General features: G+C 43.9%; 1 protein-coding gene across 1 annotated transcript in view; it reads left to right on the forward strand.

Annotated features, from left to right (window-relative positions):
• Positions 1-13,645, forward strand: part of sestd1 (SEC14 and spectrin domains 1) — a 70,885-nt gene extending 57,240 nt beyond the window's left edge. The window contains exons 13-19 of the mRNA XM_072685411.1: positions 2,484-2,598; positions 4,321-4,480; positions 6,051-6,132; positions 6,373-6,495; positions 8,927-9,118; positions 10,070-10,188; positions 11,842-13,645. Coding sequence (XP_072541512.1) covers positions 2,484-2,598; positions 4,321-4,480; positions 6,051-6,132; positions 6,373-6,495; positions 8,927-9,118; positions 10,070-10,188; positions 11,842-12,010 — 960 coding nt within the window. The 3' untranslated portion in view covers positions 12,011-13,645. The remainder of the gene's footprint in view (positions 1-2,483; positions 2,599-4,320; positions 4,481-6,050; positions 6,133-6,372; positions 6,496-8,926; positions 9,119-10,069; positions 10,189-11,841) is intronic.

Below are 13,645 nucleotides of genomic sequence, written 5' to 3' on the forward strand. Positions count from 1 at the left end.
CGTATCTCTTCCTCACAGCCCTCTTTTAGGACTTCTCTCACAGCCTCACTGCTGCACTCTGACCCATCACAGGCCCAGATGAGGGTGAGGCTTCTGAGGGTGTTTTGATTGACAGTATTCGTACATCAAGGGGAAATCGTCTGGGTCCGAGTACTGCAGGACAGTCTTTACCCATGCCACCTTAAAGACTCGTGGTTTTTGACATTGCAAGTCATGCTGCTGACCGGTTCAGTGTCACTTAAACTGCAGTATTATAAATAAAGGTGCTACCAAAGGTTCTTTGGAGTGATGCTGTAGAAGAACCACTTTTTGTTCCATAAAGAAACCACTATAAATGGTTCTTCACTGGAACGTTGACGATTTTGTGAATCTAAAAAGTAATGCTTTAGGGTAATGCCCCGGGCGGTCCAGCAGACTAAAGCGCGATCGCTGTGATCAGAGGATCACTGGTCATGCTGCTAGCCATCGGCAGCCGGGGGCCCCGAGAGAGCACAGTTGGGCTTGTTCTCTGTAGATGGAGGGTAGATGGCGTTTCCCCCCCACATCATTCTAATCTGCTAGCCAGTGCGTCTGAGCCAGGGGTGTGGTGCTTTCCTCCAGGCGCGTTGGTTGGTTGCCTGGTGATGTTGCGATGGTGGCAGGTCTCACCCTCACTAGTGTTGGGGGTGTTGCGTGTGATTGGGGGAGGGAGGCTAGTACGGGTTGGGTAATTGGCATAAATTGGGGCTAAAATTGGTAAAAAAAAATCTGGAAAAAAAAGTAATGCTTTATACCGCTGACCTGTTAGAGATCTACCTCTCTGCAGGTTTCACTTCCAGCCCAACCTTCAGCCAACCTAGAACATCTGAAGGCAGTAATTGGTTGTGTCAGGTGGGGTGGATTAGGGTTGAAGGGAACTCTCCTGTAGGATCACGATTTTCTACTGGACTCCAGTTACCTTCTCCTCCTGCTGATGTTCTGCCGGGGTAGAGAGGATGGAGAGCTCTTCAGACCCTTTCCCACACTTAAAATCTTCAATCTTTTGCTCATAAACTCACTGAAGTTTCTGCTTTTACAGTGGCTACCAAATAACCTCTTAGGATTTATGTGAAATCCTTGAACTAACAGAACTTCTAGCGGTTTAGGGAGCTGCTACTGATTCAGCTGGGCATTATTCTTGGACAATTAAAAGTTCTCCACCTAGAGATCTACCTTCCTGCAGGTTTAACAGCTTTTCTGCCAGTAAAGAACGTCTGAACCACCTGTAGGATCTGGATTTTCTGACTTCAGGTACTTTCTCCTCCTGTTGATGTTCTCCTGGTGTAGAGAGGACGGGGAGTTTTTCACATCCTTTCACACAGTCTTACAAATTTGCTTCTATGGTATCACTCAAAAAACCTTTGGTAGCACCTTTATTGTTAAGGGTGTAAGGGTAAATACAGCGTGCTGTGGTGCACCCATTCCATTTTTATGTTGTCTATTTTTTCAGCTTCAAAGCGTACCTTAGGGTTTTCCATTTTTGATTACTTACAATTCTTTAACAGTAAGTTGTCATATGGAATCCAAATATTATGAATAATAAAAAATCCCTGTGCTTTAGACAAAGTCATATACATAAACCAGTGTAGTGACCAGTTACTTCACTGGTCCAGCTTTAGAAAGGGGCTTATTCTCATCACAGGGACTAAATGGAGCTCCACTCCAGGCTTTTAGAATGGCATGAATGGGGTGGGAATCTGATTTAGGCTTTACAATGGAGGTAGTGATATTTAAACAGTGTATCATAAGACCAAAGGGTTAACAAGCAGTTGGTGGCGTAGCTCAAGGGTAACTGTGGCACAGTGAGCTTCGAGTTCCTGGCCAGGCTAGAACACCACACTACACAGTACGAGTTGTAGGGCAAGACTCCTAGAGGCTCATTTATGCCCAGTGTTAAATACAGATACGTTTATGGGCGGAGCCTATATTTCTGTACGTTCTCTGAAATCTTTAGCAGTACTACTGGAATTCGTAAACTAGACAAACTTCTAACACCCATTGAGCCAATCAAGAACGGCTGAAGGCGATAATTGGTTGGATCAGGTGGGGTGGATTAGGGTTGGAGCCAAAGTCTGTGAGAAGGTAACTCTCGAGAAGCAAGGGTGGGGCTCCTTCAGCCCCTTAATCCACCTGTAGGATCTGCTCCTGCTGCTGTTCTCCCGGTGTAGAAAGGATGGAGAGCTCTTATAAATGAGCCCTTACCTACTTTACATTCGTGAGGAGCTCCGTATTGGAGTAAGTGTTAAAATTTCACACCCTGGCAACCTTCTGCCTGGGGTCAGTCAGCCTCTATTACACTCTCCTATTTTTGATAACACACAGACGAAGCAGGGCGAAGCCCTAAGCCGTGTAGCTATAAGCTCCAAACCTGAGTGGAAAACCCTTGGTCTGTGTTTAGATTAATGGGATTAGGAATGCAAAGGTGAGCTGCTGGGCTTAATCCCACTGTGTGATCATTTCCCCAGCTGTCTCAACAGTTGGACGGGCTGCTGGGCATGCTCTGTGCAGATGTTGCCCCTGCCGATGGAGCTGCCATTCAGCAAACACTGAAACACCTGGAGGAGAAGCTGAAGAGTGTTGGTAAGACATCTGCATTAAACTGTACAGATCTTAATATATATATATATACACACACACACACACACACATATTAAATAAGAGGACACTGGGGACACACGCGTATCCACCGTAGTTAGGATGTCGTGGCCAGGGGGTTTTAAGTAGGACTAAGATGTAGGTTGAACTGAAAGGATGGGTCATATAGGCTACTGTATTATGTGTATTTATTGGTCTGTTGCTAAATGAGTAAATGTGTGTGTATCATTAACTTTAACATTAACTGTAGCTGCAGAGTTTGAGAGGTAGTTTCTCTCTCACACACACACACACACACACACACACACACACACACACACACACACACACACACACAGAGTCACAGTCCTACAACTTAGACCTCTCTTACAGTTTCTCCTGGACCTCCTAAGGATAAAAGGATAAAGGATAAAGGTGCACGTATTCGTCACTGTACAGTGTGGACTGTACAGCGAAATGTGTCCTCCGCATTTAACCCATCTGGTAGTGAACACACACTCACACACGTGTTAGGGGCAGTGAGTACACACACACACCCAGAGCGGTGGGCAGCCAACTCCAGCGCCCGGGGAGCAGAGAGGGTAAAGGGCCTTGCTCAAGGGCCCAACAGTGGCAGCTTGCCGAGCCCGGGAATCGAACCCACAACCCTGTTATCGATATCCCGGCGCTCTAACCGCTGAGCCACCACTGCCCCTAACTACACTGTTAAAATTGAGACCTTTGAGAAACGTTTGGCGGTTCCTTGAAGGTTCCTCAAAGCACACATTCAACCAGGTGAAAGTGGTGGTTCTCAATCACTGTGTTCATCATGGAGTTCATGGAGTCTAGTGTTATTTAGAGTTCTCCTCAGATCAACACCTGGTTTGGTGGTAAATCAGGGCTTAATGATGGTGAGCTGCTGCTGCTGATGGAGTTGAACACATCCTCCACACTGTGCTGGCTGGACTGGGGAGGGGGCGTCCAGGAGAAACCTGGAGGAATCAAGCTCTGTTCTTCAGACTAGCTCACCGACAAGATCTCACTACTTTCTTTCTTCTTGTTTCTCCTTTTTACTGGATTTATGTTCACCTGCATCTGTTCTGATGAGATCTGGAGCTTCTACAGTAAAACTCTCTCACTGCTGAGAGACATGGGTTTGAATAATGGGATTAGGGGCCTAAAACCTCAGAAACAGTTAAACAGTAAAAGAATAAAAAGAGCTTCTCGTTCTGAAGAGAGTGAGATCTTGTGAGCTAGTCTGAAGAACAGAGCTCGGTTCCCCCAGGTTTCTCCTGGACGTCCCCCGGTCCAGCCAGCACAGCGTGGAGGATGTGTTCAACTCCATCAGCAGCAGCAGCAGCAGCTCCCCTGATTTACCATCATTAAGCCCTGATTTACCACAAAACCAGGTGTTGATCTGAGGAGAACTCTAAATAATACTATTTCTTCAGAATGAGAAGCTCTTGTTTCTCCTTTTTACTGGATTTATTTTCACCTGCATCTATTCTGATGATATCAGGAGCTTCTACAGTAAAACTCTCACTCGAATATTCGGATTGATTAGAGGCCTAAAATCTCAGTTCTGTGTTTTTTAAAGAATAATATTTGTGTTGGTGTCAAACTCAGAATTGCCTCAGGAAGATGACTGAACTTTGAAGATCAGGTCAGTCATCTCTCTAACGGAAATATCTTCTCAATCTTGACTCCTCTCCTCTGGATGTGTTTCAGAGGGAGCTCTGCAAAGCCTGAGAGAGAAGGGCCAGGTGCTCCTCGAACAGATTTCTAACCAGACGTCCTGGTTCTATGGCAAAGACCTGCAGATCGAGAACAAGGAGAACATCGACCACATCCACAGCGTCATGGAGGACATGCAGCTGAGAAAGCAGAGGTTCGAATCTCTTTCCGAGCCCCTCCCTCCTGCTCAACCAGTCTAAACACAGATGATTGGGAGAACTGATGCTCTTTAATATACAGCATTTATTTGCAGATTGCTAGTTGATTTTAGTCAAGCTATGTGTCCAAAATTAAATGGACAGAAAGCTCCACCCATACAGTGAGTATGAGTCGTGTGTGAGCGGATGGGACGTATGTGCTTACATGCACACGCTGTTCAGGTTGGGTTAGAAAGCAACCTTAAGAGGGCTCTGAGTGGTCCAGTGGACTAAGGTACTGCTGCTATGACCCGAGGATGACCAGTGCCTAAAAGAGCCCAATTGGCCGTGGTCTCTCTGGGTGGGTAGATGACTCACTTAAGTGTGATGCCTACGTGAGCATCTGCTATATGCATCTGCTATATCTTACCTATAGTCCTCACTCAGCGTGCGTCTGGAACATTTTAATGTGATTGGCGGGGAGAGTATTAACGAGTGGGTTAGGTAATTGGCTATATAAAAAAATATATATAATAATAATAATAGAGGCTAGCTCACAAGATCACAGCTACGTTCTTCAGAATGAGAAGCTCTTGCTCCTTTTTACTGGATTCATGTTCACCTGCATAACTCTCTGATTGATGAGAGACAGGGGTTTAGCCCTGATGCTCAGTCTGGCTGTAGTCTGTGCAGTTTTGACGGTTGGAGAGAGAATCGAGTAGTGGCTCTGATGCTACTAGTAGAGACTCTGATTTTTGCTGTTTGGCTGATCTTATTTCAGACCAGTCGGGAGTATATCAAACATGTTCGATCATTTAAACCCGACTCTGAGCGTAATCTAGTAATGTAGACTGATCAGCGGCTCAATCTGAACGGGTCCCGGCAACAGCCAATGAAAACTGGGCATGGAAAGTGCAGTTTTAGGCCGTTTTTAGGACATTTTTCCTATTTTAATTCTGCATTCCACCTTAAATTATGCTGCAGCTACATTTTTGAACTGAAATTCGTACAAGAAGCCAGCATCTGCCTCATACGTAGGGTCCATAGCCTCCAATATGTGCTGCATGTGCTACTCACCTCCAGCTCTCTCTGCAGTCTGCACAGACCATGCTGACTTGGCGTTTCTCGCCCATTTTTCACCTTTCTTTCTTGTTAGGTCAGGTAATTCAAGGCACTTGTGGTGTTTTGGGCCATGTTTGGTTTGAATTCAGCAGCAGGTTGTAGTTGTGTAGTGAAGTCGTGAAGTGTACGATGGGCGTTTTGGTAAAAATCTGCAAAACTCAGTGGGGCAGTGTGTGAGAGCCTGGGTTTTCTAATCTTCTGCGACTTTTAAAGTCCTGTATCCAACCCAAGGCTTGACTCCTACACTCTTAATGTACCCCAGTGCTGCCTTTTTTGGTCTGTTAATTGCTTAATTACTGGTTTACTGTTGCATACTATACTATACTACATTATTATACAGTTACTTCGTCTTTTTAGGGGCAGAAAATTCCACAAATGTGACCTTTAATGGCTTTAAAATAAACATTGGCGCCTTTTACCCTGTCGTTCAGAATCACTGACGTGCTGAAATGTGGACTTTTAAAGGTGCGAGGACATGGTGGACGTGAGGCGACTGAAGATGCTGCAGATGGTTCAGCTCTTCAAGTGCGAGGAGGATGCTTCGCAGGTTAGTGGGAGTCTGGCGTATGTAACGTTTCCAGTAGTGAATCATTTCCCCCTGTGAAATGTGCAGTTGAACTGATGGCGTGGGGTTCTGCTCCATGTTTGCTTATTTAATTCATCAACTGCACCATCCTGTAGCTCATCAGAGCACTCTGATCTGACTGCATAATAATCAGCCTGGAACGCCAGGCGGCTGATTGCTCAGGAGCTGATGAGTGATGATGGTTTGTTTTTATTCTGGCAGGCGGTGGAGTGGCTCGGGGAGCTGCTGGACGCTCTGCTGAAGACGCACATCAGGCTGGGCGACGACTCGCAGGAAACCAAAGTCCTTTTGGAGAAACACAGGAAATTTGTGGATGTTGCGCAGGTAGTTTCCCCTAGTTCTGGCTCTTTTCTCATTGACAGCCCTCTGAGCTTTGTGTTGGAGCACTCTCTGGCTGAAGAAAGTGAAGATGTGGAGTGGGGTGGAGTTGTGTAATAGAGTGGACGATCCCCCTGAACACGTCTAAGGGACAAATATTTACCCCATCTGTGCTAAGTATCAGTATATCAAAGTTTTGGGAATACTGTATACATTTTTTCAGTCTTAATTTGGAATGAATAGTGTCAGACATTGGTTCATTTGAGGTTGTGTTTAAACCCTGACCACTAGCGGGCAGTATTGTTACTGTTACTGATTTCATATCTCGCTGTTCTGATTGGATAAAAGTAAACAGTTTTATCCGACCATATATATAGATTGTATGTGTGTGTGTGTATGTGTGTATGTGTGTATATATACAATCACATTGTTTACTGTATCGCAATATATCACAACATATTGAATCGTAACCCCTCCACTGTGATACAGACCATATCAGCAGGTTCTTGCAAATACACAGTCTGATAGTTGCATGATAGTTAGCTACCTTAAGGGTCCCCTGCATAAAATTCAATACAATTAATTTAAAAAAGATCATATTAACTATATATACATAAAAAATGGACTAATAATCTGGCATATCTAAACTATTTTGGGACAATTTCTGTAATAAATTAATTTCAAAATATATTAAATATATTAAAAATGTATTTTTAAAAGTACATTCTTACAGAAACTGTCCCAAAATTGTTCAAAATATGCCAGGTTATTGGTCCAGATTGTTTTCCTCCCATATATGCAACTATGTTACCCTCACAATTGTAGGTAGTTTTGTAGACCGCCTCCCATGATTACGCTTTAAGGTACTGCTGGTACACACATTCCCTAGCCCTTTTAGGAACAGTGTATTTCCAGGATTTATATAGAGAGATTTTAAAAGGCTCTGTTATCTGGAGTCTGGTTAATAAAGCCTCACAGAGCAAATGTTCCCCAGCCAGCTGGCCAGAGATTAGCTATTAATAGTGTCTATTTTTCCATGTGCCAAATGTTTTATATTAAATAGCATCACTATTATTAAGAGTAATTCTTTATCCGAACATCTAAATAATAAATGTAAATAAACTATGGTGTCAGATAGCGTTGTAGAAATGAGCTCCGGTTGCTTTCCCTGTGAATTGTTTGCAATTGCATGTTGGCAGTTTAAGGTGAAGCATGGGCATGTCTAGACTGTGCAGTCTTCCAGGGTTCCACTGAGACCAGATGTTGCTGTGAGGGACTACACAGCACTTGGGCAATTAATACAGTGTTGGTTTTCTGCAGCTTCATAACCAGTCTATTGATTATGAGGTGCTGAGAATCCATAACATGAACAGAAGCACGCAAACACAACACTGCAGTGTATTTCGTGCAGGGTAGAAAGCCTCTGCTAGATTTTGGAGGAGCATTGCTGTGAGGATTTGATTGCATTCCGCAACAAGAGCATTAGGGAGAGCAGGATGTTTGATGATGATGATGTTGACCTTATCCTGAACTCCCCAACTCATCCCAAAAGTACCACAGCTCAATGCTGGAGGGCTTTGTACCCCTCTACTAGCCCACGCCTGGCATTATTAGGCAGCATGGAGCCAATAGGTTCATGATGCTGATCTGCTCCAGAGGGTCCTATTCTATTGGCAGTACTTCTCTACAGGGACTAGACAAGCTGTGTGTGTGCATTTGCACCCCTTTGTCAGCAATGGGTGCAACTTAAAAAAACAAAACAAAAAAAACAACAGTGCATTTTTTAGAAGGGGTGTCCACAAGTATTTGGACATATAGTGTCTTTAGTGTCTATAGCTAATTTCTATTTTCCAGTGCATTTATATAAAGTCCCTTAAGTCACAATAATTGTGGTTATTGATTATTTTGTGTTATTGTCTTATTTTCTTTTGTTATTTATTTTTCTTTTTGTCTTTTACTAATTACTGATTGTGTAAAGCTGCTTTGTGAGAACAACAGTTGTAAAAAGCTGTAAAAAACTGCCCAGAATTTTAGTTATTTGTTATTTGTACTGTAATCCCCAAAGCTACCTAGAAAAGCCATTTCCACTGGTACACACATCAGCGTTATATGTATGAATCATCTCCACTGTTACATTCTTCACTATTTGACATGATTCAACTAAATGCAACTAATTAGACTACAAGCAAAGTTTAAGGTGGGAACAGAGCTTTGCTAGCTAATAGGATGTATTGCGTTCTGTCTATTCCAATATTTTAAAACAAGCCTAATAACAATAGTGCAATAATACAGAATTGGTGGGGTAGAAGCTTCCATTGCTTGTTCATTAGGGGAGACGACGGGCTTCTTCATAATCAGCTGAAGTTTAATGATCTTGATGGCTGTAATTGGGTGTTTTGGTGGAGTGTAATTACCAGTCTGTCCTTTCTCTCCTCAGAGCACATATGATTACGGCAGGCAGCTGCTGCAGGCCACGGTGGTGCTGTGCCAGTCTCTGCGCTGCACCACGCGCTCCTCCGGCGACACGCTGCCCAGGCTCAACCGTGTGTGGAAACAGTTCACCGTCACCGCAGACGAAAGACAGCACCGGCTGGACATGGCCGGCACCTTCCACACCGCAGCAGAGAGGGTGGGTGCGACTGAACGAGAGCCGAAAGGCCGCTTGATTAATGAAGGAAACCCCAGAGCCATAACATTAGCACCACTGATGGATGATATGAATAACATTTGAGTCCCTTCATCTACAGGGGCTTCCTCTGTCAAGGGGTGGGATCTACATTAGGTAGTCAAGTTAACAAGTGAACTAATGATGATGTGATAAAGGAGGGAAAATGAACGAGCCTAAGACTCTCTGCTACTTTGACAAGAACCAAACTGTGGGGATGTTCTAGACGACTGGGTCAGAACGTCTCCACAACATCAGACTGGTTTAATGGGGTGTTGCTGGTATGCGGTGGACAGGACCTTCCAAAAGTCCTCCAAGAAAGGACAAGCGGTGCACTGGTGACAGGGGCATGGGCACCTAAGGCTAAATAATGCTCATGGAGGCTCCACCAACCTCACAGCTTAAAGGATCTGCTGCTAACATTGGTCTTGGTGCCAGATAGATACCACAGGACACCTTCAGAGGCCTGGAATGGACAGATGGTGGCACAAGGTGGACCTAATCAATATTAGGCTGGTGGTACTAATGTTATGGCTGATTGGTGCAAAGTACAAAGCTAAAGCATGTGAGAATTGGACAGTTGGTGTTTTTGGTTGAGGGCTTTAGCACAACCATTTCCAGTTCTCTACTGGAGGGAGACCAGTATTCCCAGTTCCCATCCAAAACCCTAGCTTATCTAATCAGTCCTATATTAAGGGGTGTAGACTGTGTGATCCAGCTGATGTTGTGTAGAAGCAGCTGTAGCGGTGTGTCTGGGTGAGTATGATTGATGCTGCAGTGTGAGCTCTGAGAGCTCTCTGGCTTTAGGAGTGAAGCTAAAAAATCCTTGGCACTGGTCTGTAAAGCTCTGGGATGTCTCACACCGTGCTCTCGCTCACTCTCAGTCCTTCCTGCTCTCTCTCTCTCTTTCTCTAGGTTCTGAAGGAGGGTTCAGAGCAGGCGGAGCTTCTGGATATGGAGGTGTTTGAGGAGGTGGAGACAGTGGGGAAGGCTCTGCTGGACAGGCTGACCGTGCCAGTCATTTTTCCCGATGGGTAAGACTTCAGAGATCCCACTGTGTGATCGGGATGGACGGTGCAGATGTATCCCACCATACACACACTGTTTACGCAGAGAAAATGGATATTGTGGCCGATAAGAGACTCCTAAATAAAAACCAAACATATCTCTTATTTCTTATTATATACACTATATGTCCAAATGTTTGCGGACACACCTTGTAATGAATGCATTCAGCTACTTTAAGTTGCACCCATTACTGACACAGACGTGCAAATAGAGGAGTACTGTCAATAGAATAGGACTCTCTGGAGCACATAAACATCCTATTGGCACCATGCTGCCTAATGCCAGGCGTGGGCTAGTAGAGGGGTATAAAGCCCCCCAGCATTGAGCTGTGGAGCAGTGGAAGAACTGTGTTCTCTGGAATGAAATGATGGTGGTGCTCCAACCAATACTTTTGAATGGGTTGAGTTGGGGATGGATTGGGGTGGTGATCATCATCATCCAACATCCTGCCCTCACTGCAATCCTCCTCCAAAATCTAGTAGAAAGCCTTCCTCCCTGGACAGTAGAGACAGTTACTCCAACAGAAGTAGGATCAGCTCTTTTTATGTTTGTTTTTATTTTTAAACCATTGGAACCGGGAATGAGCAGGTGTCCCAATACTTCTGTCCATATAGTGTATGTGTACAGTAGGTCAGTGCTGAGTGTTGCAATGTCACATACGCGGTTCAGCTAGAGTGGAACTTTACATATAAATACACATAGGATTGGGGTGTGGTGCTACTTACTAGGTCATGAATGGTTTCTGGCTTCTGCCTGGACTGTTCTGACCATACACAGCCTGCACTCTTTAACAGGACAGCTTTATCGGCAAGAGAGTCTATCATATGTAATGTTTCATTTCAGTGTTAAAACCACTTCAATTCAGTGGTTCTAATGTTTTGGAGGGTTTTTTTTTGTTGCTGCATTTATATACTTGGTTTAACCTACACTCTTTTAGTCCTATCTAGAACCATACTAACTCAAAAAACCATTCATATGCTCAAAGGTCCCATAGAAGGCATTTATTGAGAATAAAAGATCCATCATTTTCTGCACATCCACTTTCCCCACTGAACTGCACTCGACAGCTCTCCATTACCTTCACTCAGTTTTAGTTCTCGTAAATGATTTGTCTACTTTTTCGTAATAAAAATGGAGTGAAGTGTCCGTTCCAGACGTCTGGTATCTTTTATTGCTCTGAATATTGCTTGTATGAAATATGAGGCAGAATCTTCAGAGGTAGGGAGCGAGACGGGCACCAGAAACTCTGCAGTTCTTTTTTCTGATTCAATTGTAATTATATAAAGAGGTCTACAGTAGACGCTACCCATAGAGTCATATTAGTGTAAAATCCTGTAGTATTACTCTACTGCCTCAGCCCACATGCTGCTCCACCTTCAGATCAAGCTTCTGCAGCTCTCAGCTTGTCCTGAAATGCATGTTTACAGCTGTCCATCAGGGGGTGCTCAAAGCATGATTTGTATTTACTGCAGCAGAGTAAAAGTGAATTAGACATCTCAACTGTAGGGGAGCTCAAGAGCAAAAACAATACCAATTTTTACATATTGCTGCTTTAAGTATCTATCTGCTGATGGTGATATGATATTATTTTTCCCTTTACCCACAATTCCCTACTGCAGGAGCGAGCAGTTTTTTGGCAGCCCCGGTGATATGGCGTCCTCTGCCGAGAACATCCGTGACAAGATGAAGCTGGTTGACGACAAGAGGCTGCAGCAAGAGGAGGAGGAGGCGGAGGCAGAGCAGCTACAGGAGGAAGCAGCTCTGGAGGCGGGGCCTGATGAGAGTTAATGAACACTCTGGCCATCCTGAGAGGAGTCTGAGAGGAGCCGTGGAAACGAATGCACCGAGTCAGCCTGATTCAGATGTTTGCACTGATGTAGATTCAGTCATGTGGGACGATGGGTTGTGGAGTCATTTCATTTGATTCATTCTGAGGAGTCGTTTGAATCAAGTTCATTCAGTGCATCTTCTTTTTCAGTGAAATTGAGGTCATTCTGACTTGTCTTCAGTCCAGCCTCTGACCTTCATATCGTCAAAGTCATGCTTGAAAACCTTATATCTCCAAACCTTGTATCTCCATTTTTGTTGTTTTTTTTTTATTTTAGACATGATGTAAATCGTTCAGTTGTTCTTTATATTGTGTCCAACGTTCCTGATGAACGGGCCAATAGAAATGCTCCAAAATGGCTTAGAATACAAGCTATTCTTTTTCCATTGCCTTCCATTGAAAGTTTTTATTCCTTCTCCTGTAAAGTTGACATTTTGGAGATTCAAGGTTTTTTTTTACATGACCGCAACGGATGCCCCCTTTTTCCTTCCTGAACAGGCCAGGAGTTGTAGTCTGCCCAAGCCAAGCCATCGCAACTCCCCGAAAGCCCCACAAGCAGTTAAACGTAGTGTCCCTCTAGGCTCCTGTCGCATTACTTACGCAGATCCAGCAGAACACTAAAAAGAACCGTAAAACTCCGTAAAAAGCTTTACCTTTACTGGTCTCCTCTGTCCATCGTGGGAAAGGTGACCCAAGCTTTTAATGGTGCTACTAAAGCCTATAGAATGTACAGACAGAAGCACCATCTCTCTTCTTCCCCTCTGTTTTGTATTTGGTGCTGTAGATTTTTAGGCCTGGTGAACTTCCTGATTGACAGTAAGAAATGTACTCTGCGTTTTTTTTCTTCTTCCGACTTTTCCAGAGCGTTAATTACCAAAAGCTTCGAGTTTCATTTTTCTTCCTGTGCCAACATGCGAATGCCCATTATAAAGGCCTTTGATTCAGGCGTGATCTGCCAAAGGTACTGTTTCAATTTGTGCTAGCTGTGTGTGTATGTGTGTATGTGTGTGACTGAGAGCGAGATTTGTATGGGTGTGTATGTGATATGAGTCAACAGCAAGCCTTTAATAGTGGACATGGTGGCGATTGTACAGAATTCAGTTTTCCGGCGAGAAGGTACAGCAGAACAGGGCTTTGCGGAGACCTCGCCAAGAACAGCAGGTCAGAGCATGGCTTCGATCAGTAAAATGTGAAACTGATATGACGTTTCATCTCATAATTGTCAAGCTAATGTGTTCGCTGCTTGCATATTGAGGCATGTCATAAAATAATGAAATCCATATTTATTGATTTCCTTTCTTTTTTACTCGCCATTTCTAATTGTATAATGCTTTTTGGCAGTTTTTACGTTTTGGATCATGTATTTTATGAAAATCTGGGGTCATATGAGCAAAAAAATGAGCGAAAAGAAGTCTGGGAGAGGTTTGGGTGAGTGTTTAGCCTATCATGCTATTGTACTGACTGACTCTGCGTTTACAGGAATGTCGCCCTTGCTGCGAATATACTGTATATTTTTTGCTTAAGCTGTCATATGCATTTTACAGTGGCTGTACAGGAAGTTTCTAACCCATGAAATAAACTTGCCATACCCCATA

This window comes from Salminus brasiliensis, chromosome 8, assembly GCF_030463535.1.
Source record: "Salminus brasiliensis chromosome 8, fSalBra1.hap2, whole genome shotgun sequence".
In the NCBI taxonomy this organism is placed as follows: domain Eukaryota; kingdom Metazoa; phylum Chordata; class Actinopteri; order Characiformes; family Bryconidae; genus Salminus; species Salminus brasiliensis.